Below are 27,307 nucleotides of genomic sequence, written 5' to 3' on the forward strand. Positions count from 1 at the left end.
TTTAATTTTGAATTATACAGCTAATTTTAATGAATTGGAAGCCATAATGCATAACCTTTCTTTCATGCAGGAAGGAACTGTGAGCTGTGCAAGGATTTCCATTACAGACAAGCAGGTGCAGATCTTTCAGCCACTGATGTTTGCAAACCCTGTGACTGTTATGCAACAGGCACCAAAAATAAGAGCCTCCTGTGTGATAATGTAAGTAGCCTCAATACAGAAAAAAGAGAAAACATTTTAATTAGCTGTGTAGACAGCTGTAAGATTTTACAAAATGTATTTAGATGGTAACTGGCTTATAAAAAAATGCTAAAGTTCAGCTTTTTCAAAATGATAATTGACTACATTGACTTACATCAGACATTGAAAGCAGAGAAAACACAGCAATTTGAGATGTACTGCTGGAGAGTTACTCGTCTAGATCAGCAACAGACATAAAGATGCTGTATGAATAGTAGTTTTGTGATGCTAACAGATACCTGTACACTCGGTAATGTTAAAACCTCTAGGTTTTGAGTGTTTTTGAAGGTCTTTATATTGTCTTGAAGTTACCAACAAGTTTTGAAAATCCAGGCAATAAGCTGAGCCTGAAATTTAACTAGAACTAAGCTACTTTTCTCTGTAATAAGACAAGGATTGATCTCCCTTCTAATTTATAAAGTCCATTAAAAAAAAAAGGAAACCCACAAAGTGATGCTGAAAAGAGACAACAGTCAACTATGCTTTTTAAGCCAAAGGACCTCATTGACATGTAAAATGTCTAGTCTGATTATAAAGCTATCTGTAACTTTCAAAACATGCATGTTGAAAAAAGGGAGGAAAATTGATTAAAATCTTGAACATCTATAAAAGATATATTGTGTTTCATGTTCTTTTCACATGTATCCTGTCCATTGCCACAATCTAAATTTTGTTAGGAATAGGGAAGAAATATTTCTTTGAAATGTATTTTAACGGTAGAATTTATTCTACTGGTAATTGAGGTAGAACTTCTTCAGCTATCTCTTCTTCTCTTCCTATCTCTTCTTTTTTCAAGACTCTTATTCATAAAGCAGTCTGTAGGTTTTTTCATAATATGCCCCTTCTCACTGCATTTTATTTAAAAATGAACTCTTGTGGATCCTCTTGTATTTTCATCCCCAGTTCTGTAGCAGTACACGTACATGCCCAGTTTGACTCAGTGCACCTTCACATTGGTGCATATGCATTGGTGCATATTCTGAGTGACATGCAAATTTAGCACAATATGTTTTTTAAAATAACCCTTTGTAGTACAAATAACAATTATTTTATAATTTTCAGTCTTCTGACGGTGATGCTTTTTGCCAGCAACATAGAAATGGAAAAAAAAAAGCTTACAAAATGCAGATATCATGTTAGGACTATTTTTCAAGACATAGGAAGAGTGAAAGCAAATGTTAATTTATATGCCCATGGTTTGTGGTGAAATTTTAACATAAATCAACTTTAGATGTGATTAATAATAAGAGGAAGAGTAGTTTACAGAAATCACTGCTTTATACTGCAGTATACAAGAATGTTGATGAAACTTGACTATGAAAGTATGAACGGGGAGATAAAATGGGAAAAATGGGGGAGACTGTATTGCTCAATAAAGCATCAATTGCTGCAGTAGAAGCAGAGCATGGAGAAGTGATTGAGAGGCATTAAAGAATAGATTAATAAGGCTGGGGCCTAAAGGCTGAAATGAATTACATGAAATAGGAAGGCATCATTGAAGGAAGTGTTTCCAAATTTGACCTGTGGAAGATGGAATCATAAGGAATAAGGACCCTACTCGTGAAAGTTAATTGTCACATCACATTCATAATTTTCAAGGAAATTTGCCAGAAATGGGGCAGAATACACTTTTACTGCATAACTCACCACTTTCTTCAGGTCATCAACATTTTTTTCTTTTTGCAAAGTGCCACTTGTGTCACTAAGTTCCAGGAGGTAGAGAGTTCCAAAATTAATCTGTTGAATCACAAATGAATCTATTGAATTCATATAGAATATTTACTCATCAAATACAGTATTATTCATGTAGACAGTTCACAAGATGGGTAGAAGAGCTTACTGTAACACGGTTAATACCATCTCAGTCTTTTGGACTGATCATGAAAACTTTATGCCTGTTCACCTTTTACACTACCCTTGGTGAGCAGTGCATGTAGGTATGTAGCATTTCTCCCTTGCATAGTTTCTCAGTTCTCATATATCTGAAGATCATGCCCACTTAGAGATCAGTGTGTGACTTCATTTGTATTTTAAAGTGCAAACTAACATATTAAAAACTTCAAAATTTTAACTTCATGGCTTATAGTAATGAGTAGCATTTTAGAAGGGTGGTGTAGCAGTGCATTCATGAGCAATTCATTAGGTGTTTTTGTAGAGAGAGATATTTCTTTGAGACTGGTGAATACAAGAGACAATTGTTACAGCCTGATAAGCTGTCCACTTCTTTTCTGTTAATCGACATTTAATCACTGTAGAAAAGATGGTTGCATCCTCTTTGTGAATGTTTGTCACAAAATATTTCAAACAATCAGAAATCCAGATGAACTATTTGAGGTGGTTGAGTTTTATGAAACTGAAAGAAGAACTGGCTGCCTTCTTCCCTTTTCCTTAACCATTCACACATGAGAAAATTCTGCCAGAATACTACTGATGTGATCATTCTTTCTCTGTATAGAGAGCTGGAGATTAATTTCTTCTGGCCCCTATACCGCAATCCTTTACTCATTTTCCTGTGCTGCTTTTTACCCAGACTGCTCTACAAATGCTTATGTATTCAATCAGGCATGGCAGTTTGTAGTCCTTTCATGATTCTATTATAATAAACCATATATAAAGCTGGGGAAAAAAAGCACTCTTTTCCTGGGCATTTGTTTTTAGGCGAACCTGGAAGTGCTGCTATTGCTTTTACCTAATCTTTGGAAGTACTATTTTGGTCTCAGTGAATTTAGGTATCTTTCTTTACTCAGCTTTGGATGACTTTTAAAAATTCACTCTTGACATCCAAATAAATATGTATCATGTACTTATTGTTGCAAGGAAACAGTATTTTACTGCAGAGGCTATTGTTCAGAGTTGCAAAGACTTAATTGCCTTCTGTCAAGGTGGCAGCTGTATTGTCTCATCTTGCAAGAAAACTCTTTCTAAGGCAAGAAAATGAACAAAATGTTAGTTACTGTTTTCTCTGAAGAGTCAAATGAAAGCAGATTACAGTGCTACCAGGTAACTTTCTGAACAGGCTTCAGATTTCACCTTTCTGTACACTGTCTAAATATTTCTTTTTTGAATTTCTTATTTTTTTCACTAAGAATTTTGAATGCTTCATCTAATTTTATTTTATACATAGTGAAAGGCTAGCTATGCATTTGTGTGTATATGTATATATATTAAACCTAAATAGTATTTCTGTTTCTGTTTTCAGTTCTGAGATAATTCTTTTATCTAAAATTAGAATGAGCATTCCACTGCTCTCACTTATCCACCTACACTGTTTTCAACCCATTTATTGTGATTGACAATACATAAATAAATGAAACGTGTGTTACAAGGGAAAAAACATAGGTTAAAGCAGTTAATTAAGGGCATTTTGGACAACAGATATACCAAATAGAATAAGGAATGTATAGGATGCAAATGTGTAAATGAAAAGCACGTGCATAGTGGAGTCCATAAAAAATCAAGTTATAAAACACTGTGTGTCCTCTGAATCCTGGATTTCCCTTCATAGAAGGCCTTTAATGCTGTTGCTAAAGTGAAGTAAAATGAGCTTTATATGTTACATAATTCCGTAGCTTTATTTCTGATGGATTTTTTACAGTAGAAATCTTGGTTTTCTGTGGTAGTTTTTTATTTTGGGTATTTGGTCCACTCCCACCCCTTGGAGTGTCATGAACAGAGGGTAAATGGCTCATTGTACATTTTGAGTAAAAGTAGTAGAAAGCTACTGACTTTTGAAAGTCATCATAAGCGATGACAAGAAGAGATATCAGGGGAGTGCAAAGGAACTTCATTATTGCTGCTTATTCAATTTTCAGTTCCCAAAGCTGACATACTGAGAATACTCTCAGGTATTTGGTGTCAGACCATTAACCTATGTGTGTGAGCCAGCACACCGTACAGTTCTCATTTCCTAAACTGAAGAAAAGGAAAAGAAAATAAAAGTCCTCAACCCCCTTGCTCCCCCGTCCCACTTCCCGAGATTGCAGACAACTAGATGCTGGGGTCCTTGCCAGATTTGCATCAAGTGAGAAGGTAATGAGAAGCATATAATTAGCATTTATATCAAAAAGGCAGAACATTGAGACTGGTACCAATCAATTGCAAAACCAGTGATGGCAGGATGAACAGCAAGAGTTTCATGCCAGACCTGAATATACCTCTGAGTCTTGCAATGCCCTAAAACTTGCATTTTCAGTGGGTCAAGGGAAGATGCTTCTGCCCTGGTAAATAATTGAAATCATAATGACTCAGCCAATCACAAAAGATTATTTTTGTCATGTGTTTTGGGCTTCAAAACTGGAAGTTAACTTTGGTGAAAGAAACTTAGAAAGGTGTCAGCATTACTCTTTTATTTAGTAACATCAAGGCTCATCTCATATTTATTCTCTGGAATTGGAGAGACTTTCTGGTTACTTTTCTGGCAGTATGTTGCTTCTATTACAGACACCAAAGAATAACAATTTGAAATTATAGGCGTATCTAAGGGGAAAAAGATGGTTTTAACTTTCAGAAAAACTTAGGCTACCTATTTTTTTAGAAAACTCCATTTTATACTTTAAGAATACATGCGGTCAACAAGAACCTAAGTAGTCAGAAGTTATGTTTCTGATACTGTGATACGTCACTAGATGACTGATGTGGCTAAATAAATATTTTATGGTACTCAAAACAAAAATTGAGACAATCCTTTGGAATATATCAACCTTTGTCCTGTGTGCTTAAATCTATTTTTAAGTCCTCCTATCAGTTTAGTAACTGGACATCGGGAGAGTTCCTGAACAGGCACCTCTTGGAATTTGTGATTCTAGATGTGATGTGTTAGATTAAAGTGTTCTCCAACTAAAAAGCGGTATCACTAGAGTCTAAAGCAGTGTGAACTGCTCAGTATGTCTGAAATTCAGAAACCTTAACTAGTCAGCTTCCTCATTAAGGACAATGATGCTGCAGCTGTGATTTGTGCAGGAGGAGGTTTCTTGCATAGGTTTTGTAACTGTTTACATTCAAGGATATAGGACTAATGTGTATTTCATACCTAAATTATAAATGGCACAAGGGATATATGTCAATTCAGCATCAGTGATTTTCTGTATCAAATAACAGTTGTAATTATGGGGTCCCAAGATACACCACCACTTGGTAGTAATGCTTGGCTAGGCTCATTTTCATAGTAACCCATCTAGACAGATATTTTCCATAAGTGATTTAGTACCAAGATGGTAATATTAATACACAGGCTGTTTCTGTCTGCTTACTGTTTGGGTCAGAACCAGGCTTCTCAGACATAAGCAACAGGAGAACAGATTGCTTTCTGCTCTTCTATAGCCAGCATAAATAAAATATTTTTCTTTAAATGACAGATAGCCTTTGAATCAGAGGGAGAAGGGGGAAGGTTCAGTAATATCTCCAGTACACAACTGATGAAATCCTGGTTAACAAAATCTTTAGATATTAATTGCTACCAATATTCTCACTGATATAATAGTTTCCAGAGTAAGCTGGGTTTACAGAAATAATAATAGTGATAAAGGTAATCACTTAGTTTCATAATTCACTTAGATTTTTGTGTAGAATGCATAAAAATACATTAGAGAAATGGCTCATTCTACCCATTTTGATGTAGATTTCCATGTTTTAACCTGTGGCACCTGTTTCTGTGGCATTATAAATATTTGTCAGCTTGTACAACTTCTTTGTAAGAGTATTCATTGCCAAGCATTTCCCACACTATTTTGGTGCTTCTCTCTCTCTGCTTGTAAGAGAAATGAAAGATACTATTTTTCTATATTTCCCATTTTTAAGCCAAACTTTCCCCAAATTAAACCCTGTTATTATTATTTGTATGTGAAGATCTCCAAATGCTTTTGTTGGCTGGATCCTGGGGAAAATTTGAATTTTTCAATTGACCAGACAGCCAGACATTTCTCCCTCATTTGAAGAGTTACATTTATTCTTCAAGCATAATTTTTTTTAAGCTATTAAGAGAAAGCTTGGGGACATACATTTTCTGCAACCGAATGTGATGAAAATTACTGCTTCTTGTAATAGCTTGACACGAAATTATGCTGAACATACTGGTTTCTTTGCTCCTCTTAGCACTTAGCAATCTACACATTTCACATGTTGCATCAGGAAAGAGCTACTGTTTGATCACAATTAGCCTTGGATTTCCATGTATTCAGGATAAGAACAGCTATATTGGATGAAATGAGACTCATCTAGCACAGTATCCTCTCTGATAGTTACCATAAGCATGATCTTTCTGTGATATACTTTTCTGGATTCCAGTTGTTTATGGGTTTGGGACTTCCTGAGACAAACTCAGGGTTTTCATCTGGGTGACCATGTTTGGCATCCACATATGGAATTAATCTAACTTATTTTTTAATGCAGTTCCAAAAAAGTGTATTTTTCCACACACTTGTACTGTATACGCTTTCATTTTTTTAAGTTTACTTTCTGATGATTTCCTGGAAGTTCTACCTTATAAGTGAGAAATAATGAATATTCATTCTGTAAGCCATTCATGATTTTATAGCCATGTATTCCCTTCATTTTAGTGATCTCTTTCCAAACTGAAAACTCTTCAGTCTCTTTTTGTTTGTATCTTTGCTTATTCTACTCACTCTGTAACCTCTTTTACTTTAGAGAGGGTACCCAGATATACAAATTATGCAAAGGGTTGATACACAATGGATTTTTATTACACACTGAAATTTTCTGTATACCTTTCAGTTCTTTTCCTAATAATTCCAGTATTCCTGTCACCTTTTTAAGAGACTCGGAGCTTTCAAATTATTTGTAGGGGAAATGGAACAGCTTTAACATCTCCTTTCTTGAGTGGAAATAGCTAATTTTGGACTCATTACTGTCTACCAATAGTCAGCATTGGTTTTCCCAGGCATAAAGTTTGAACTTCTTGATGTAGAAATTAATTTGAATTTTTGATGATCCATTTGGTCAGTATATATGATATTTCCAGATGTTGTTGACTTGAAGAAATGCAGTAGAATCATGAAGCATGATTTTTCTTTGGAAAAAATACCAATCTTCTTCAATATATCAAACATGTTTTAATTTCTAATAGAATACAGAATAATAATACAAAAAAAGCCTATTAGATTGTAGATCTTGGAAACTTCCTTACAGCCTTTTAAGGAGATTAATGTAACTTTTATAATTTTATTTCTCTTTTGTGGATACTCATTTAAGCAAGTAATATCTCAGTAATTTTATATTTTGGATCATCTAGAACTTTAGTTTCATGTTTAGTCACTTTTTGACGGTAAGATTTTGCTAAAATATTTTCCTTTTGACATTTTGGTTTCAAACCAGTCTTAAAAATCATTCCTAATACAGAAAGGTAGCACTTCTTTCATAGTGAAAAGCTATTAAATTCTTTCTTTGCAATCTCTGTTGTGGTTCTCTTTCCTGAATGCTACACATAATTATAAAAGCATTAGTTGGTGATCTGCTTCAGCTCAAAGCAGAATTGTTGTCAGTGATAGATCCAGTCAGTCATGATTTTGTCTGAGTAAGTCTTGATACCTTTGGGGACAGAAATTCCACATCCCCTCTGGGAAACCTGTTACTGGTGCTGCACTTTCCTTTTAGTGAAAAGTTCTGACGTCCACTCTGAGTCTGCTAATCATACTACTTAATTATTTATTCCGCAGTGATTCTCTAGTAGTCTTCCTTTGCTTCTGACATTTAAAAAACCTTTTGTTTCCTTCATGCTTTAGGCATGTTGCTTGTTTTAAAAGCTCATTTTTGTATTGCCTTATTCTAGTTTTAAAATTTGGTATTGGTTATCCTATCTTATTTAACTTCCTTGTTTTGATCCATTTTTCACTGATTGAAGATGAATTTTTGCATGTAATGCTTTCCTTCCTGTGGTAGCGTTTGGAGTAACTTTAAAGACTTTTAAAGTATGAGTTGAGTGCTATTGTGTAATCTGAGTATTCTGTGGTCACTAACACAAAATATTTCTTTTGCAGTTATGTATTAAACTAGGGTTTTTTTTTCATTTAGGATTAAACTCAGAGTTTCTTTTCACATGTGAGTTCTCTGATGAATGGCTGTGATGCATGACTGGGTCTCTTATAATACCCTAAATATCTAGATCAAATCCAGTCTAAAAGGGAATTAACTTAAAAATCCTTGTTGCTGTGTTTTCTGCTATTGTGGTCTTTTAACTCTTTTTGTAGTTGCTGTTGTCTTGTCTTTTATAAAAAAAATATTGTCTTGCCTTTTTTGTATCTTCATCTTCCTGAAAAACATGGCTGATAAATCAGTAATAGATCTCTATCATTAAATCATATTGAAGAGATTTTAGGGACTACAGAATCCTTTTATGAGGAAGGGGTAGGAGTACATGCTTCTCTAACTTTCAGTATTTTCTGCACTGAGAATTTACTATTAGATGTTGAAATACTCTATTTTGTCTTGTATTAACCAAACTTAGAGCTTCATTGTAGAATTGAATGTGTGATAATAACATTTATTTTAAGTGGAACTTCCAAGTAGCTTTGTCTCTCCTTTCTTTCAGCTTTGTTTGACTTATAGATTAAAGAGGAAAAAGGCAACCATTAAGAGAAATTTTTGTTCTGGTAGCCATTTAAAAGCAAAGTACATTGAACTACAGCTGTTGATGTCGTAGATGAATGCGAGTTTTGAATCACTGTACTTTTTCATATTTAGAAATATTTGTGCAGAAAAAAAATACACTGACCCAAAGAAAATTACTTGTAATTTTTAGAGTTTATTGGTTTGCTGCCATCTGCATTTTCCAGAACACTTGAGTTAGAAAAGTTAGTTTTTGTTCCTTTATTATGAATCCCAAACCTTTTGCCATTTCACATCTCCTGCATCCTGGTGTGCTTTGACTTGCTGTTTTTTGTCTGTGTTGTGCATTAACTGAGACCTTTCATTAGTTTCTCCATCTCTGTGCCATTGCCCTTTCCTGTGGTCGGTTTTCCCACCAAATTGGAAAGTGATGAATGTAGAGATTGTTGGTTTGGGTTTTTTTTCTGGCTTTCAGACATTGAGGTAGCTTTTCAGGAACCCTCTAATCTTGCACAAGACGTGAGACTCATACTCCCGGATCATGGTCCAGGAATAACATAGGATGTGTCAGCTCCTTCTGAATAGCAATGCTACCCATTTAGGGAGTAGGTGAAGACCTCCACGGAAGTGGAGTATTTTGAACACCAGCCGAACCATGAAAAGAGGGAGAGAGTTTCAGATACTGAGCTGTTGGATCACATCCTTCAGTAAAGGAAGAGAAAATTTATCTTGGATGAGTAATAAGAAAGGAAAATTTTCAACTGTGCTTCATTCTTACTTTCATTCTTACGTTTTCTCTGAAATAAAGAAGCGTATGGTCAGAACAAAAATTGCAAAACTTGACCTTTGAAGATGGCAGTTCTTTGCAGTAACTGTGATTCAAAAAAGTACTATTTGTTTTAATATGTCACCGTTTATACAATGCAATTTTGTAAATGTTCTTTGCAGATTCTCTGTCCAGATGGCAAGTAGGGTCACATTGTTTATTCAGTTATTTTTCCCTTCTGTTTTGAAAGAACAGGACTTTTTAAACTCTATTTAAAAGTCGAATAGTTACACTCTGTTCAATATTTATCTTTTTTCCTCTCTCTCAACAAATTAAAAAAGTGTTACACAGACTTATATTTTTTTTCTGTTCCATTTAAAATTTTATCCTCCCCAGCTCATACTCCCGTTCTTGTTGCTAATGAATGTATCATCTAAAAATAGATAATGTTCATCACTCTATAATATTTTGTATCTTTCTAGATTGGAGGCCAGTGTAATTGTAAGAGACATGTGTCTGGCAGACAATGCAATCAGTGCCAGGAAGGATTCTACAATCTGCAACAGTCAAACCCTGATGGCTGCAGTCCCTGTAACTGTAATACCTCTGGGACAGTCAATGGAGATATTACCTGTCACCAAAATTCAGGACAGTGCAAGTGCAAAGCAAATGTTATTGGTATGTGTAATGCAAGAGTTCGGAGCCATTTTTCTTGTTTTCCTTGGAAATAAAACACACTTGATTTCTAAATGAAAGGTATAGAGAACTTCTTTGCTGAAGGCAGATTATAAAAGTGAATGAAATTAACTGTTGAAAAATTATTAATTTAATAATTCTATCAAACTACAGCTTGAAGCTTAGTTTAATCAACCCTTTAGAAGTTTCTTTATGGCATAGCTACATTAGCTTACATGGTTCCATACTAATAAGTCACAAAAATAATGTAATTTGCTTACTGCATAGATGTTTCTTTTAGGAAATTAACACTTTTTCAAAATGTTTTATGCTTAATGACTTCTAAGCAAATCGTTTCCATGCTAGTTTTCTTAATAGACCAAAATAAATGGATTTTTTTCTCAAAATATTCTGTGCTACAGGGTCCTTTGTGATAAATCTATCAATTTTTTTCTATTATATTTCTTTGAACTGTTCCTATGAAATGCAAAATAAGTCAACATAATTCCACAGATCATGTACATAGCTAGGGTTAGTTATCAAGGGCCACATAATTTTAATTTTGTAATTCAATGCCAAGCTGATTATAATAAACTGCTACCTTCTGTGTTATTTATCATTTTTTTTACAAGACGTGCTTTTTTGTTTGTTACTCCCACAGGTATTTTTCAGAAATTAGATTTGATTATAGCAATTTATTACTTCCAGCATATTTGAGGGGAGCCACAGCCACATAAGGACAAAATTTATCAAGTGCCCAAAATACACAGTATATATAATACACTTTGAAATGTTGATGTATGGGAATATTATGCAAGGAGAATTTCCTGATAAAGTGAGCCTTGCATGGTAACTGTACATGTCTCAGACTATACATATGTCTCAAAAAGAAAAAATTCTTTTCTGCTTTGTTACTAACAGAATTAGTAATTTATTTTTTCTTCAGCCTAACCATGGTCCTAGGTTGCATTAATAATGTTTAAGCACACGTTAGTATACTTGATATTTATATACCCTCATTTGTGAATGTTGACTCATTTGTAATATTGTGAGTCTTTGTTTCTTTTGGAAATTAGAAGAAAGAAGTAAATTCAGAATAACAACAAATAACGGAAACAGCTCTAAATAGATAGAAGGCTGAACAATTTCAGTCCTTTTTCCTGTGGAATTCTATGCTTTTCATGCAATAAAAATGGTGCTAAGAGTAAAAAATAACCTCTGTGCATCTTAAACCCACTCTCTTTTCAAGAAAAAGGACTTCAGAGCATTCTTAATTATATATTCTTTGCTCACATTTCATATTTGCACCTGTGAAAACCTCTCTTAACTCAGTGGCAATTTGGCAGACAAGAAATGCAGTCTGGTTCTCACATATTTGGTTGTCTATATATTAAACATTTTATTCCCTTGGTGAAAACAGTAAGAATTGTTTTTATTTTCACTGAAATAGTTATAAGAAAAATGTGTAAACCTATGCTTTGTGTACTTACCTGTAACAATGGTGAGGGCTGTATTTATGCAAGTGTTTGTTTGCAGGATAAAAACCTAATTCTTTCCAGACTAGATTCTCTTTGTTTTCCAAACCAATTGTAAATAAGCTTCGGTATATTGAAACGTGTGCAGCAAACTTTAACAGAGAGCTTTCCTCTTTGGATTTCTAAATTGGTTTTTAGAGCAATCTGTCTATTGCCATTTTTATCTATTTAAGCAAACATGATAACAGAAAAATGCAACTATGGACTGCGGTGTTATGAAACATGAACTGTTAGAGTTAACACAACTGTTAAATCTTACTAATGATTCTATCACCAGTAAAATACATTAGCACCAATAATTTTATTAAAGTAGGTCATTCATCTAGAATAAAAAGGTAGAAGAATGTGAATTAAATGCCAAGCGTGCTAACTCCCCTGTACTTGTTAACATTGAATGTGATGCCCTGTAGGCCTTCCTCAGTATCGTTAGGAATAGATTACCTGTCAGGAATATGTATGGCATATTCAAATAAGCACTGCGCATATTTTTAAAACTGATATGATATGAATCCATGTAGACCAATTTTAATAGTTCAAAATGAGTCATAATTCTTGTTAACAATACAGTTATTTTTAAAATTTGCAGCAATAGTGGTCCTTTTTTATTTTCCTTATTGAAATTAAATGATATGCCTTAGGTGAGTCATTCATCACTGTTAAAGGAACTTGCCTTCTGTTGGAGTTTTTGAGTTTTATCCATATATATAATGCATTCCCTACCATTTTTAGTTTTATATTTCTACATTTAAGTTGCTAGATGCATTTTTGTATGGTTTTGTATTTTTTAAATGATGACGATGCTTTGCTGGAACATTGTGTTTATATTTTCCTATATGTAGCAATCAAGTGGTAGCTTCACAGTGAAGGATTTTCCCATTGCAAGGGGAAATACGTAGCTGAATTTGCATTTTTCGTATAATAATCTAGTTTGCTTTCTTGTAATGCACATTTTATAAACTAACATATAAATGCCATCCCTTGGGGCAGGGATAAAGCAAGCATTGACTTTGAAAACAAAGCTAATAAAACTACAGGATGAAGCATGACAAAACCAGTTTAGATTTTAATGTACTGCAGGAGTTAACTTAATCATAATTTAGATAAAAATATTTCATTTTGGATTATGGAAAACATTTTCTGCTTTCAGTAAGGGCTAACAGTAAACACTAACATAAATGTAATCAATGGTAAAACTGAAGTATGGTGTTAAGTAAATCATTCATTGTAATTAGTCTAATTTGTGCTGTCCTAGAGTATATTTAATGTTTTTAATACAATATATAAATCTATTATCAGAACATATTGAGAGCCCAGTGCAATTCCCCGTGTATTGCATTTCTACAATATAGGGTGAAGAGTTCACATAAGCATTGATTGTGCAACAAGTGCTGTTCTGGGGGACAAAGAGATTAATTCTAGTTTGTCTTAGAAATGTTGCAAAGAATCTCTGGCAGAAGTATCTTAAATTGTATTGCGAGACCAACAGAAATGCATTGCTTCTGAAACAAATTGGAAAAGTAAACAGATTTTTGGGATGCCACAGTTATTCAATTGATTGGTGCAGCCGTGTCACTCCTGTTAATTATGCTGGTGAAGAATTTTAGTCCTTCTTTTCTCTTTTTTATTTACACTAAAGTATAGTATACTTACCCTTTTTAAAAACTGAAATTAATAACTTTTCAACTTTTTCCTTTTTTATTATTATTAATACCTTTTTCTCCTTCCAGGTCTTAGGTGTGATAGTTGCAATTTTGGATTTAAAGCTCTCAGATATGCTAATGAAGATGGATGTGAGCCTTGTTGGTGCAACAGCCACGGCTCAGTGAACCAATTCTGCAACCCTCTCTCCGGGCAGTGCAATTGTAAAGAACGAGTGAAAGGGCTTCACTGTGACACCTGCATGGACAACTTTTATGGGCTGGATGTAACTGGTTGTAAGGCTTGTGAATGTAATGCTGCAGGGTCATTTTCTGGAACTGTGTGCGATGCAACGACAGGGCAGTGTGCCTGTAAACCAAATATTGGAGGAAGACAATGCGACCAGTGCCTGGATGGCTACCGCAAAGTGCAGAAGAATCATTCCTTTGTTTGTCTGCCGTGTAACTGTGATAAGGCAGGTACAGTGAATGGCTCTCTGCTTTGTGACAAATCAACAGGACAGTGTCCTTGCAAGGCTGGTGTAACTGGCCTTCAGTGCAGTCAGTGCATGCTTCATACGTACAACCTCAGCATGAGCAACCTCCTTGGCTGCCAGCGTTGTGACTGTGACGCTCTGGGCACATTGGCAGGAACAGTTTGTGACCCCGTTTCTGGACAGTGTGTCTGTTTGCCTCAGCGCCAGGGGAGAAGGTGTAATGAGTGTAAACCAGGTAAGGGAACTGGAAGACAATTTGTTTGATGTAGTAAGTTTTACTTTTTTTGTTATCATAGTAGTTCCTACAGTTTTTAGTGTGTGTTTAGACAGCTTCATATCTGACATCTCTGACGTATATATGTTATTGTGTTTCCATTTCTTCCTAACTGTGTGAGTGAGCAGGAAGTATTAATGTCCTGATCACCATCAAATATTTATTCTATTTCCAGAGCTTGTATAATTTGTATTATTAGTGTTTTTTCGACATGTTCAAAATAAGGCTAGGCTAGTTCTAGATACTGAGAAAATAGACAAATAATCGTGGCCCATTCACTCAATGAGAGATAAATTGGCATAATTTAATGAACAGCAGCTATCCTCATAATGAAAAATGTGAATTTGGAAGGCAGAGTGCAATCTCTTCAGGAAGGGCACTTCATGCATAAAGCTGAGCATGGTGGGAGGCACAGAGATGGTTGCTTAAACTTTGATGAGGCTGGCAAACGTGCCACTTAGGGAGCATTCACCTGCCTTGCTGTGTTGAGGATATGCTGGCTTTCACAAGGACTGCTTGCAGTTTGGCCCTGCAAGTAGGTGATATTGCAGTTGCTACATATCAGTTCAAGATTTTATACTATATTATTGTAAACAAAGTTGTTCATTATAGGTGGGAAACTCTGTAGTTATATTTCAATGTTTTTGTTTTAAAAAGTAGGTGGGTAAAGTGAAACTATAGATAATATTAACCTACCCTTCATAATAATATTAAGCAGATAGATTTAGTTCAAGTTAAATACATATGCAATTTATTCAAGTAGCAGGTCACATTAAAAGGTACATTATAGCTCCATTGGTTTTAATATGCCATTCAATAATTTGAACAGAGGTTAAAAAAGCTGCTTAACCTCCATTAAGTATTTTTTAAAATGCTTTCATTTAAATTATTTTAGGTACATATACTAATAAATAAGGCAGCATTCTGTTTTTCTTAGTTCCTCCTCCAGTGCTATTTGACCTGTTAACCCTCTGTAGCAGCCACTTAATCAGAGATCGGCAGAGGAGTGATGTCAAGGCTTCCCGAGTCAGTGACCGCCCTTGTCCTTGAAAAAGAAAGGCCAGGGTTTATGCAGAACTAAATGGTTTAAAAAGGTTTAATTGATAGTACGAACAGACTGGTTTGTAAAAAAGCTTGCATGGCACTCAAAGGAATACTTCCACAATAGTTCCTATTAAAAAAGAAAAATAATTTAAAACGTATTTTTGTAAGGATTATTTTTAAATTTGCTAACTAACAACTATAAACATATATGTGCTGAACGCTGAGCTCTCTGCTGCAGGTGAAAGTGTAAGTTCTTATAATTGTAAAAGTGCTGTATTAATCCTAGTGTAGCACAGCAAACTGCACTATTTTTGCTATTTTAGTGTTGATCCTAGTGTGAGCTCATTTAGATGTTTAATATATCTCTTCTATAAATACTCTTTATTAGTATGTTCCAAAAGAGACTTTTCTATAAAACAGAGGAGAGTATAAGAAATCTTCCATATAGAAGTATGGAAGATCTTAATTGGCTTCGAGTACTGTAAACATGTCCTATGGCTTTGTCTTGGAGCAAAGATAAGAAAATGTATTCCAAGTGTATATGTAGCCAATACAATCTAATTAAAGCACACAACTAATTAGTTAATACTGGCAGCCCTAAAACCATGCTAGAGACTTGTTAGTGTGTTGGGACATTTCAACTATGAGATGCAAGTTTTCTTAGTGGAATGCAGGTTATATGTGTTTTATTTTCTTATTCTGTGTAATTGTAAGTCTGTTTTAGTTAGTAGTATTTAAAATAACATCCCATTGTAGCATATTTTTATATGCTTTGATAAAATTTGAGAGGTTTCCAAAAGTTGCCAAAATCTTAATGCAGGAAGAGTTGACAATGGAGAAAAATTCAAACTGGATGTAGTTTTGGGAAATTGTTTTATAATGAGATCTTTTTCCTTAAAACTCTTTTTGGAGCCTTCAGCTATGCCTTTAACCTATTAGGCTGTATCCATGACTTGTCATCTTCCAGTTTGTTCTCATGCAAATAACATTTTGGTAGATTGCTGTACATTTAAATTTTTTTTTTTTTTTTTTAAACTAAAGGTGTATGGAAACCGAGGGACACTTGATTCTACATGAAACAAAATGAAAGAACAGTTTTGTCTTGTGTATAAACTTGCTTTCAAGATTCTTCAGTTGCAGTGATAGAGGCAGGATCTTTCTTGTCCCCAAATTGTTGTGAGCAGTTTGTCGCTGTCTCATTCTGGAACTGTGTTGCCATGCCGACTGGGATTTGTACCATACAGATCCTATTCAACAGGTCTTGGATCCTGTTATGAGAGCAGAAAAGCTGTAAAAAAAGTAATATTTTAAGTTCTTTACTTGGTGACCACAGGTTTTTATAGAGTGCCACGTAGTATGGAAAAGATATAATCTAGCATGTAGGATGTGTGTCTGGGCACCAGTGCTGAGTTTTTGTGTACATACTACCTCTCTTGACCAGAAAAATGTGAATTACACTGTGACAATATTGTTGGTGAGGTTAAACGTGCATTTTGAAGCACAGTCTGTGATTAAGAAATGAGCGTTACTGCCACAGTTGGTAAGCATGTAAAAGTGCTAAGGAATTGTTCCTGTGTTCCTTTTCTGTACAGTAGGAGAAATAGTAAGAGGATTATTAAAAAAGGAAGCTGAATACTTTGCTACGACTTTCATTCTTCCTTATGAAGAGTATGCTTGATTGACAAATGTGATCAGTTATGGTTGAATTGGAAAAAAATCTGAAAAAGAATAAGCATAATACTAGTTATATACATAGATCTTGTAGAGATTTGCAGTGGCTGTCTTAAAATTGGAAATTAGTTCTATTATACAATAGTGGATCCTTCATAAAGCAACTTTTATGAGCCCTTCTAACCTTGCTGTAAATTAAGCTTGCATTAAGTTGTTTCTTACTCTTTCCTACCAAATTCTAGGTGGCGGAAGTAAATAATAGTAGTAACGGTTATGACAAACAGCATGAATTTGTAATCTCACGTCTCTTCTCTTTTTGTCTACATTAATTGTGTTAATTTACATATAAATTAGTTGGGGGAGGAGATTGCTCTCATTTTCCAATCCCTTACTTTTACTTTTAAAAAAAGTTTTACCTGATACTTCTGAAAAAAAAAAAATGTGGTAGTATCCAGAAAATTAGTTAACTTTTAGAGCATTTCTGAGAGATTATTATAAAAATATCATACCAAGTCCTTCACTGCTTTACAGTGGTTTAGGCAGTATGACGTTAGGAGAGCCAGGATGTTTAACATTAAGGTATAGATTCTTTATAATTATGAATTTCACTCTTATGAAAAAAGCAATATATGCTGCAGTGATCGATCCTGCTCAGGCAGAATGAATTTATTTTCTAGAGATGTGCTTATTTACCCATTATAGTCTTTTCTTAGAAATCATAGAATAGAATCATAGAATCACAGTTTCATGCAAAATTTCAGGTGGACAATGATCTGGTTTAGCCTGAGTGCTTATCATTTACTGCAACTATAAACTGGGTTCTGAAGAAATGCTTTGACCTTCTGCATGAGTCCAGGCTTAAACTTGTTTGCTACCTTCGTGTTACGTTCTGTGAGTGGAGTCGTTCATTGTGCTCGAGAGTGACATTGCTGGGAAATGGTCTCCTCTATTTATGCACAGGATGGGCACTGCACTGTGCAGACAACTGCAGTATGAGATAATACATGCTGCCTCACTAATAACTTCAAGCTATTTGGTCTCTGTGGTGGCTCAGTTTGGGGCCTCTCTGGAATAAAGTGCCAACAGCATGGTTTTTTATGATGCGAATGTATGTTAACTGGAGACTGATATCACTTCACTGTCCACTTGAGATTTATCTCACTGAGGACCAGAGGCTAAATTTGAACAAAGATTTGAGCAGTAAAATTCTAATGTTTTCAATTTGTTTAGTTCCTCTGCTATTTGGATATGAGCTCACAGCGCAACACTGCTGCAAAGACAGAGAATACCACCCTAGGGGTGTATATATAGAGCTATCTCTTGTAAGACAAATAATAAGGCCTTGGGCAATATGACATGTTACAATATAATTTTGGGCTCTTTATTATAAAGCAGGACATCAAGAAGTTATTGGACAGCAAATAATATTCAGTAACTGAGAACATGACTAAGAAACTACTGATTGAACTTTACCTGGAGAAAGGAAAGGGCAAGTGCCTGAGAATACTGTGTATCTCAGTAACAGCTGAAATTTTTCTATCAAAGTTGTACAATAAAAATTAATAGTAACCATCTGACAGATAGAAACTTGTATCAATGGCCCTATCTTAGGCTTCATTTTCCAAGATAGGTACTTGTTTTTGACTAGAGCCTGTTAATACCGTGTCACCAGTATCCTTTGCAGAGCTCTCGTGCTTTGCTACATTTGTTGATATATTGTACCACTCCAAAGGGATGAGGGGGGAAAAAAAAAGCAGAGCAATTTGTGGGAAAAACCCAGTAGAATATTTATTACTAATCAGGTAAAAATAGAAAATATTTTGGGAAACTTATGAAATAATATATTTTACTGGTATGCCATTGCTTGAATTGTCTACTGATCAGAAAGAAATTAGTAAGAATGGAATAAGTCCATACATAGCAAAATAGGTTATGCAAGTGGTACAGCATCATTAAAACAATGTGTGTAAAAGCTCTCTCGTTGGAAATTTCAGGTGAGGCTGTGAATAATGAGTAAGTTCTTCAATGACCAGATTAGAGCTGTATAAACTCTATCTATAAACTGTATTTATCAGTGCTCAAGGCATAGATAAAGATTGCTTGCGAGGGCAATAGGATGAAAGATAGCATAGCAGAAGCATACCAAATATACTGTGGGGAAGGTGAAGTGAATACTCTGGTTCATAATTGGAAATAATGCAGGGAGAAAAGGATAGGATTCAGAATGAAAGCTTTTTAATAGCAGATAAGTAATTTTTTTTAATCAGTTTTTCAGTTTCTATAAAAGTATTTGTGTTCGATACAAGCTCTGTGTTACAGACGACTAAAATACAAATTTTACATAGATCTGGGAATACTCATCAAATGGAGTTTTTCCTAAGAAACATGATAGTGTTTCAAGGATTAAGCCAACCATTAGTTGAGAAAGATTTAAGAGACTTTCTTGAGAAAATATTTGCATTTCTTATGGTTTGCAGCTGGCCATTTTCAGAGATGAGATCTCAGACTAAAAGGGACAAATATCTGTTCTCATATGTTATTTTTTATGTTTCTACTGCTAGTGGTGCATTCATTAGTACCTCTCGTGTCCTTGGGTCTTTACTTTCCCCATAAACACATTAATGTACTCCCCCTATTTTGCATTTGCTCTGTCTAAAAGTATAGAGAGAATAAAAAATCAGACTTGGCAAATGGAGAATGAATAATAGCTTTGCAAAGTGCCAATGAGAAAATTTAGAAGCTCAACTGTGGAGGAAGACTACAGTACTTTATTTGAGTCGACACATGTGTTACCTAAGCTTTGATTCTGTTGTTTCATTCCTGATTTTAGATAAGTTGATAATAATCTTACTGTGTTCACTTTTTGCGTATCGTCTGTTCTCAAAATCCCTTTATTTTCCAGGTTTTTATTTTTCTCCATCCAGTGTCACTGGCTGTCTTCCATGCCTGTGCCACATAGCTGGTTCAGTGAATCAGATCTGTGATAAACTAACTGGCCAATGTAGTTGCCAAGATGCCTCTGTGACAGGACAGACATGCGAACGCTGCAAAGAACTTTATTTTGGATTTGACTCTGAAACAGGAAGGTGAGTGTTTCTTTTTTTTTTACAGGTCACTTACAATCTCCTTGTTACATTTTTATGATAGTAATTCGGTCAAAGATTTAGTGACAATGAAAAGATGTGTTCTAGTTACCTTAATCCTTTGAGTTCATGTGTGCCCTCTGATTTACGTGTGATACGTTATACAATTGTCTGTGCTCCCATGAGCTGTAGAAAATAGAAATTTTGCCACAGATTTAGGTAGAAACAGCATGAAAGCTGTATAAGACTAATGTTTTCTAATGTTATAGCAATTTGGTAATTGTTTCTTTACATTTTCTCTGCATCTTCAGTAAGGTGTGTTGTTTTCTGAAGTGTTAATTTTTGACGATTAAAATGCAGGTAATGTGCCATTCTTATAACCAATGATTGCTTTTATATACTTCAGGAAGATATTTTAGTTGGGGAAAAAAAGGAAAAACTACATATATCTCTGTGTTTCCAAATTTCTTTTGATAACAATACAAATACTCACTGCACCTTTACTCTTAAAAATCTGTTTTTCTGAAGCAGTGTATTCTTTTTCAACATTTTGTTATGTGCTACAGGGTAAATAGTTTATCAAATGTAGCCTGGGGCCTCTAGGTGCATTGGAATTATATGGATACATTCCCTGCAATGTAAGGGGCAAAAGATATCTATAGGTACTGCACTGTTCTTCCAACTATTGCCCTATCTTTCTTTTCCAGGATCATCTTTCTTGCTTAATCCTCACAATCTCAATTTCCTTTTAAATATTGTCCAGAAAGATTGTACAGCTCTATTGCTATCATATTTTCATGCAGACTGATGATGTTGTTTGGTTATATTTTGTAATTTTGCCTTTATAAACCCCAAACCAGACAGCACAGGGAGAAGCAAAATCTGTACAATATTCCTCTTCCTGTACTCCTTTCCCCCTGCTAGTGTGGGGTAGACGAGCTTTTAGGCAGTGATTATAAGTGTCATCTTGCATATATTTGACATTATTCTGCGGATTTTTCACTTTAACTTTTATATTACTGTCACTCATTAGAGATTTTTAAAATTATTTTTTACTGTTTCGGGTCATAGAGGCATCTACTAATGGTCATAAAGTAATCCGTAGGAATAAGGACTTCCTATTTTCACTTCCTGTCATTTCTAATGGTAAGGTATAAAATCTGTGTAATATTAAAGTTCCCTTTTAAATATATTTTCCTTACTATTAATGATACTCTTTTTTTAGTTACTTGAAATAGATTCTCCCCCCCCGCCCCCCATTTTTAGCAGGTGACAGAGACATTTGTGTCTGCGTTAAGCAATAGCTTTTCTGAAGTAGATATTGGCCTTCAAATACCTGCTTTTTAAGCTGTCTTCTGAAATTTAAAATCTGAAAATGTAAATTATCTAAATCCAGACCTTGTTGTAAGGATAAAAGTTTTTACAGTTCTGGAATTTAAATCAGAGTTGGCTTTAATGCTTTAACACTTGTTAATCCTCATGACAGTATTGAAGACTACTCTGGTAGTACATTAATATGATTAACCTGTGTTGCATATGCTTGGCTTCCTTGGTTGTCATCTACTTGGACAGTGCACCTCAGTTCCTCAGGCAGAAATGTTTATCCACTGAAAATGATAATGCAAATCTTTGTTTATTAATCTATTTTAATCAATTTCTTTAACTGTTAAATATCTTCATTAAAAGGTAATATGCCTTTTCTTTCTCCATAAAGTTGCCAAGTCATTTAAGCCATCCTTGCTTCAAGTGTCTTTTAAGGCTTCTGTGTTTGCAGAACGAAAAGGATGTGAGCTATCTGTAGTGGCAGAGGTACCTGTCTTTCTACAATAACACAAAAGAAGCAAAAGTTGTGATACACAGATTGTGAAGCTTTAAAATTCTCCCACTCTGAGGAATGTATATTTGAGCTGATTTATTTTGTGGTGTTTTAGAGATAAAGCATTAACTCCATGTTCCTTAATGCATTTGAGGTTATGAAGCAGGAAAATTTTCTTGGCAATTAAAGAATTACAAATACTGTGTATTTGCAGCAGTCTGAGCAATTAATGGGTGTGGGCATCAGTACACATTTGTAAAGCTTTACCTCTGTATTGTTTACTATAATGAACTGGTCAATGAACATCACAAATTGTTTATATATATGTATATATCTTGACAGATTGCTGTTTATGAAATCCATTTAGCAAGTGAGGTTTTCCCATAAGGATGAAAAATGAAGATTTTAAACAGATTGCTGGAGAGGCTCTAACTGTACCTAGAGAGTCAATGTAATAAAGGTTTCTCTATATTAATATTACAAAAACCATTTATCCTCAAAAAATCAATATTGCAATTCATCTTGGCATGACATTTCTCTTTCCATGTTTTAAAAGTCTGTTTTACTTGATTATATATAATTCTGTTTTAACAAAACTCAAATATATTTGCTAGGAGTACTTTGAAAAAGTAGCATTTAGCAAGAATGCTGAAAATATTTCTTACGTGATTAAAAGTTACTTATTTTTTTAAAGAATTAGTTATTATTTTTAAATCATTAATTGACTAAATCCTTAATCTTGATTGAAAAACATGAACTATGCATAACAACAAATCCAATTCTGGTGTTCTGCAGTTTAAGAAAATTATGAATGTGATTACACAAAGGTAATGTGTAAAGCAGAATATGATGAAATATATGCTGTTATTTGCAGGATCAGGAGCCTAATTCAGTATAGGTGAAAGTAGGGAGCCTATACTTTTCCTAGAAGAAAATACAACAAGCAGAAAGAAAGAACCCACCCCTCCAGGCACTGAAAACTGTCACTGTGACTGTATATGTATATGAGTTTGATTGCCTCATGTGTGTATGATAATGAAAAGTGCAATAAAGAGGAAGCCCTTATTTTTAAGAGGTGCAAAAATATACAAGAACAGTAAGAGAAGCTTGTATTTTTCTGTTTATCTATTGAGAAACTTTTGTGAACACCCCCTCAACTAAATCTTCATTTAATGAAATTTTGAAATAATAAAATACTGTCTTACTGAGCAAATAATTCTGTCTTTGTTTTTTTTCTGTAACTAAACTGGTTTTTTTTAGTCATGATGTTAAAATACTCTAAACAAAACCTCTATTTAAAGGGAGATTTGAATACACTGTCTACAGATGAAAAGACTTAATAGAGTTTGAAAAAACTGCCCTTTTCTCTTGACTGTAAAAGAGAGCAAACTACAGTATAGTGGTTTCCAAGAGAGAATGTATTTTATTTATTCTCAGAAGGATATTAGTCCATAAAACAAATTTGCAGCTTATTTTGCAGCTTTAGCTTTTATCAGCCTTTTTAAGGGTGTTGAATGATTCCCCAGGAGATCACACAGCACGAGCTGCTGTGGAGTAAAGGAACTCTAATACAGTGAGCTCTGTGATAGGCAGAAAATGTATGTGAAGAGTTTTCTTAACTGGTTTAAAAATCTGTCACATTTAATGTCTATTTCACTGATTATTGACCTGAATTTTAGTGTCCTAATGTGAAAACAGTTTCCACCTTACCCTCCCCTCTCTCTTGCCTTATAAAGCTGATATCTAAATTATAACAACTCACTTTTATTTCTGCTTTCATATAGGTAGAAAGACATGGTCATGACTGGGAAAATGGCAAAGTAACTTTTGTAAAGACACCACCATGTTTTTCCTTAGATCTGGTGAGACTGACCAAGGGAAAATCCACCACATATAAATCAATGACTCTCATCTAGTCCTAGGGTTAGCAGAGTAAAGGGGGCATAGCATGACTGTCTCTGCCTTGGATTTCTCTGAGGTCTTTTTGCTGATTCATCATCTTGGGACCCAGTATCTGGAGTAATTTAAGATTCCCTTGAAAGTAGGTTGCTTATACCTGAGAATTGGACCTTTCCAGCTCAGAGCAAGGGGAGTAAAGTGTAGACTTCCCAGTGTGTTTTAGCTTCACTGTATAGTCCTATGTTTATCCTAGTCCTTGTTGTTTTTCAGAACTCTTTTAGCCTGCAGCAATTAAAATATAGTGAAATTAGAACCTAAAGTATGAAGTTTTATTTGCCATTGTTGACTTTCTGTTATGACTAATAACGGCAGTCTGTATTGCAATGGGTAGTGTAACAGTGTTTGCAGTAATTTGCTTTGCTTAATTTCGGACATGTTCCAAGTCTTTGAATATTTGCACAATCTGACATCAGTATCCACACCATAAATGGATGTCAGTAGGGAAATAGTGTATCAAGTGAAGAACAAGTTGATGGCAAGAGGTTTCACATGCAAAAGCCAAAGCATAAATTAATCCTGGACGTATTCTACTGATGCCACAGAGAGTTACAGAATTGAAATGTGGCATTTGTGCGATAGCTATGCTTTTACATTTTTTGTTCTTGTTAATTAAAAAATAATTTAATTTGCACATTTAATTAATTATTCTCTTCAGTTATTTCCAATTTTGTCCATCAGGCTGCAAAGAAATGGTGCTTTCTGTTATAATATTCATATTTCTGGTTTTTTGTTTCCTGTCACTTATTTAATCTGATGGTTTTTTTCTCCCAATTTTGGTCACCATTCATTCTCCTTTATTCACAGCATGCTATTTTTTTCAACTTCGAGTTGCCTTTGTGGACAAGAAATTATTAATTGATTTTTTTTTCCCCAATGAAAGACTAGTTTTCACTGAGGTAGAAGGTGGCATATTTTGTGCAGAAACCTCTGAAACTGGTTACATGTGTATCACTGAACTCTGCAGCTCTCAAGAAAGGTTGTGTGAATAAGGCTGGAGGACTGAGTGCATAATGTGGTTATTACCAAACATTATTATCTAGTTTGTGTATGGATCAATATATATAAAAGCTCTTTAATTCTAAGCCATTTTTATCTAAATTAGAATATTATTCTGGCATTGAAATGTTTATAGTAGGCACTCTTTCTGTAATTTTTTTAATCAGACTAATAGATTTTCTGCTGTGTTTCAGACTACTGAACTGTTTATGATTTTTTAATTAGGTTACCCAAGAATCTTTTAAACAAAACCCTACTGTGCTTAACTGAAGTGTTAATGTGTTTTGATCACTTCCTTGATTTGTTTTTGTTTATAGATGTCAGCACTGTAATTGTCATCCTGCAGGAGCCATTAGTGGGACTTGTCATCTTGTTACTGGACAGTGTGTTTGTAAACAATTTGTAACTGGCTTGAAATGTGACAACTGTGTTCCTGATGCTAGTAATTTGGATGTCCACAACCTATTTGGCTGCAGTAAAAGTAAGTGGATGTTAGGTCTTAAAAGCATGTCTTTCAGATTAAAGTTTTATATTGATTTAGTGAGTATTGAATTGGGTCAGCAGTACTGAAATTGAGTTTTACTCTCCCCACAGCCCCACGTAGATTTGGTCCCTAAAGTCTGAGTGATTTTTACTGTGTCTTAGGACTGTTTTCTAGAGAGACATACAGAATGCTTTGTGTCATACACACTTTCTGCTTGCAGTCTAAGCAAGGGGAGAAGTAATGATCCATATTTCCGTTGCACTTCCCACCATGTTCTTTGCAGTGACCAATGCAGAGTTCACCTTTCAGTCACATGAATACGATGGTATTTGTACGACTTGAAGCTTAGCCCTCTTTGGTGCCACTGACAGAAGGCAGAGGAACTGCCTTCAGAAGGTCTGAAGAACAGGTCTGTTGAAAACCACTTCCTGGTGATTAATTCAAAATCTGCTCCTCAGTTCGATGTAGCTCTGCCTTTTTCCTCCTGGACCTTTTTTTCAGTTAGTTTGGGAAAATATGTGATACAGTGTAACAGAGTGTGAGAAATTGGCATGTGTGAGGTGGGGCTAATGCCATGTGGAAGGTCAGATAATCATAGAATCAGCTGGGTTGGAAGGGACCTTTGAGATCATCAAGTCCAACCCTTGATCCACTACTGCTGCGGTTACTAGACCATGGCACTGAGTGCCACATCCAGTCTTTTTTAAAAAATCTCCGGGGACGAAGAATCCACTACTTCCCTGGGCAGCCTATTCCAATGTCTGAGCACCCTCTCTGTAAAGAAATTCTTTCTAATATCTGACCTAAACCTCCCTTGGCACAACTTGAGACCATGCCCTCTTGTCTTGCTGATAGTTGCCTGAGAAAAGAGACCAAACCCCACCTGGCTACAACCTCCTTTCAGGTAGTTGTAGAGAGTGTAGAGGTCTCCCCTGAGCCTTCTCTTCTCTAGGCTGAACAGCCCCAGCTCTCTCAGCCTCCCCTCACAGGACTTGTGCTTGAGTCCCTTCACCAGCCTAGTTGCCCTCCTCTGAACTGTAATGAAACAAATTGCAATGAAATATCTATACTTCTGCCCTTGCAGTGAGTCTGGATACAAAGAGGTGCCACAATTTCACCCTTTATGTTGTAATTAGTCAAAATTAAATGTTTAAATTTGCCCACCAGTGCACAGTCTCCAAACTGGCAGGGATTTTAAAGAAGCAGAGGATAAAGTATACGTGATAAGAAAATTCAATTTCTAAGTTGTCTTTGCGTCAGTGGTCAGAAATTGGTGCTGAGGACATCATGCCATGCAATGCCAAACCATGGGGTAAGGAGCTCAGCTAATTCTGAAAAAGCTGTATGACATTTTTTGACACCTCCAACTTACTGCTGTACCCAGTTAATAGCCCAGTCTTGGAAGTCAGGTAACCAGTGAGTGAGGAAGTCTGTAGATGCTAACTGGGCATTTCTGTCAGTAGGCCTAATTAGTAATGGCCATACTGGTAATACAGTGACAGTCACCTCTGGTAGCCATGTGTAATGCAACAAAAGGGTTAGACATTCCCAAGTTATCTCTGGAGTATGTTTCTGGATCCTCCTTCAACAAAGTATTTTTTTTTCTTTGTGTTCTGCATGGGTATTTACATGATATTCATCACTGTGACGTGTGCAAACTATAGATTTACAAGCAGAGATGCACATGCACAAAGTGTTTCAAGCACACACAGCTCTCATTTTGGTACTAGTTTGTATTTCATTGTAAGTCAGTTTAAATTTCAAATAATATGCACTGCAGAATGTACAGCATTCTAATTATGGATAGCAGAAAGAGACTGGTTTGTTTCCAAAGATGATTTTTTTAGCTTTCCTCAAATTTTGGAAGTGTTTAGACACAGTTTTGCTTTGCTTTTCCTCATACTCTTCCATAGAAGGCACAGTATCTATTCATTGTGCAGACAGTTGATTGGCTTGTTGTTTCTTTAAAAAATGTAAGATGTTTCAACTGAATGTATAATAATAATAATACATGGCACTTTTATGATGCTGTTCATCTTCAAAGTGCTTTACAAACATAAGCCAACCTACT

General features: G+C 35.0%; 1 protein-coding gene across 3 annotated transcripts in view; it reads left to right on the forward strand.

Moving 5' to 3' along the window:
- USH2A (usherin) overlaps positions 1-27,307 on the forward strand; it is a 378,126-nt gene that overhangs the window by 49,982 nt on the left and 300,837 nt on the right. For all 3 annotated transcript variants that reach the window (XR_005562590.1, XM_039378797.1, XM_039378798.1), the window contains exons 11-15: positions 71-201; positions 10,048-10,243; positions 13,503-14,144; positions 19,801-19,984; positions 25,070-25,233. Coding sequence is in view for 2 of the 3 variants with exons in the window: in XM_039378797.1 (XP_039234731.1) it covers positions 71-201; positions 10,048-10,243; positions 13,503-14,144; positions 19,801-19,984; positions 25,070-25,233 (1,317 nt within the window). In the remaining variant the exon portion in view is untranslated. The remainder of the gene's footprint in view (positions 1-70; positions 202-10,047; positions 10,244-13,502; positions 14,145-19,800; positions 19,985-25,069; positions 25,234-27,307) is intronic.

Source organism: Pipra filicauda, unplaced genomic scaffold (genome assembly GCF_003945595.2).
Source record: "Pipra filicauda isolate LSUMZ 115617 unplaced genomic scaffold, ASM394559v2 scaffold147_size4022426_pilon, whole genome shotgun sequence".
Taxonomy (NCBI): domain Eukaryota; kingdom Metazoa; phylum Chordata; class Aves; order Passeriformes; family Pipridae; genus Pipra; species Pipra filicauda.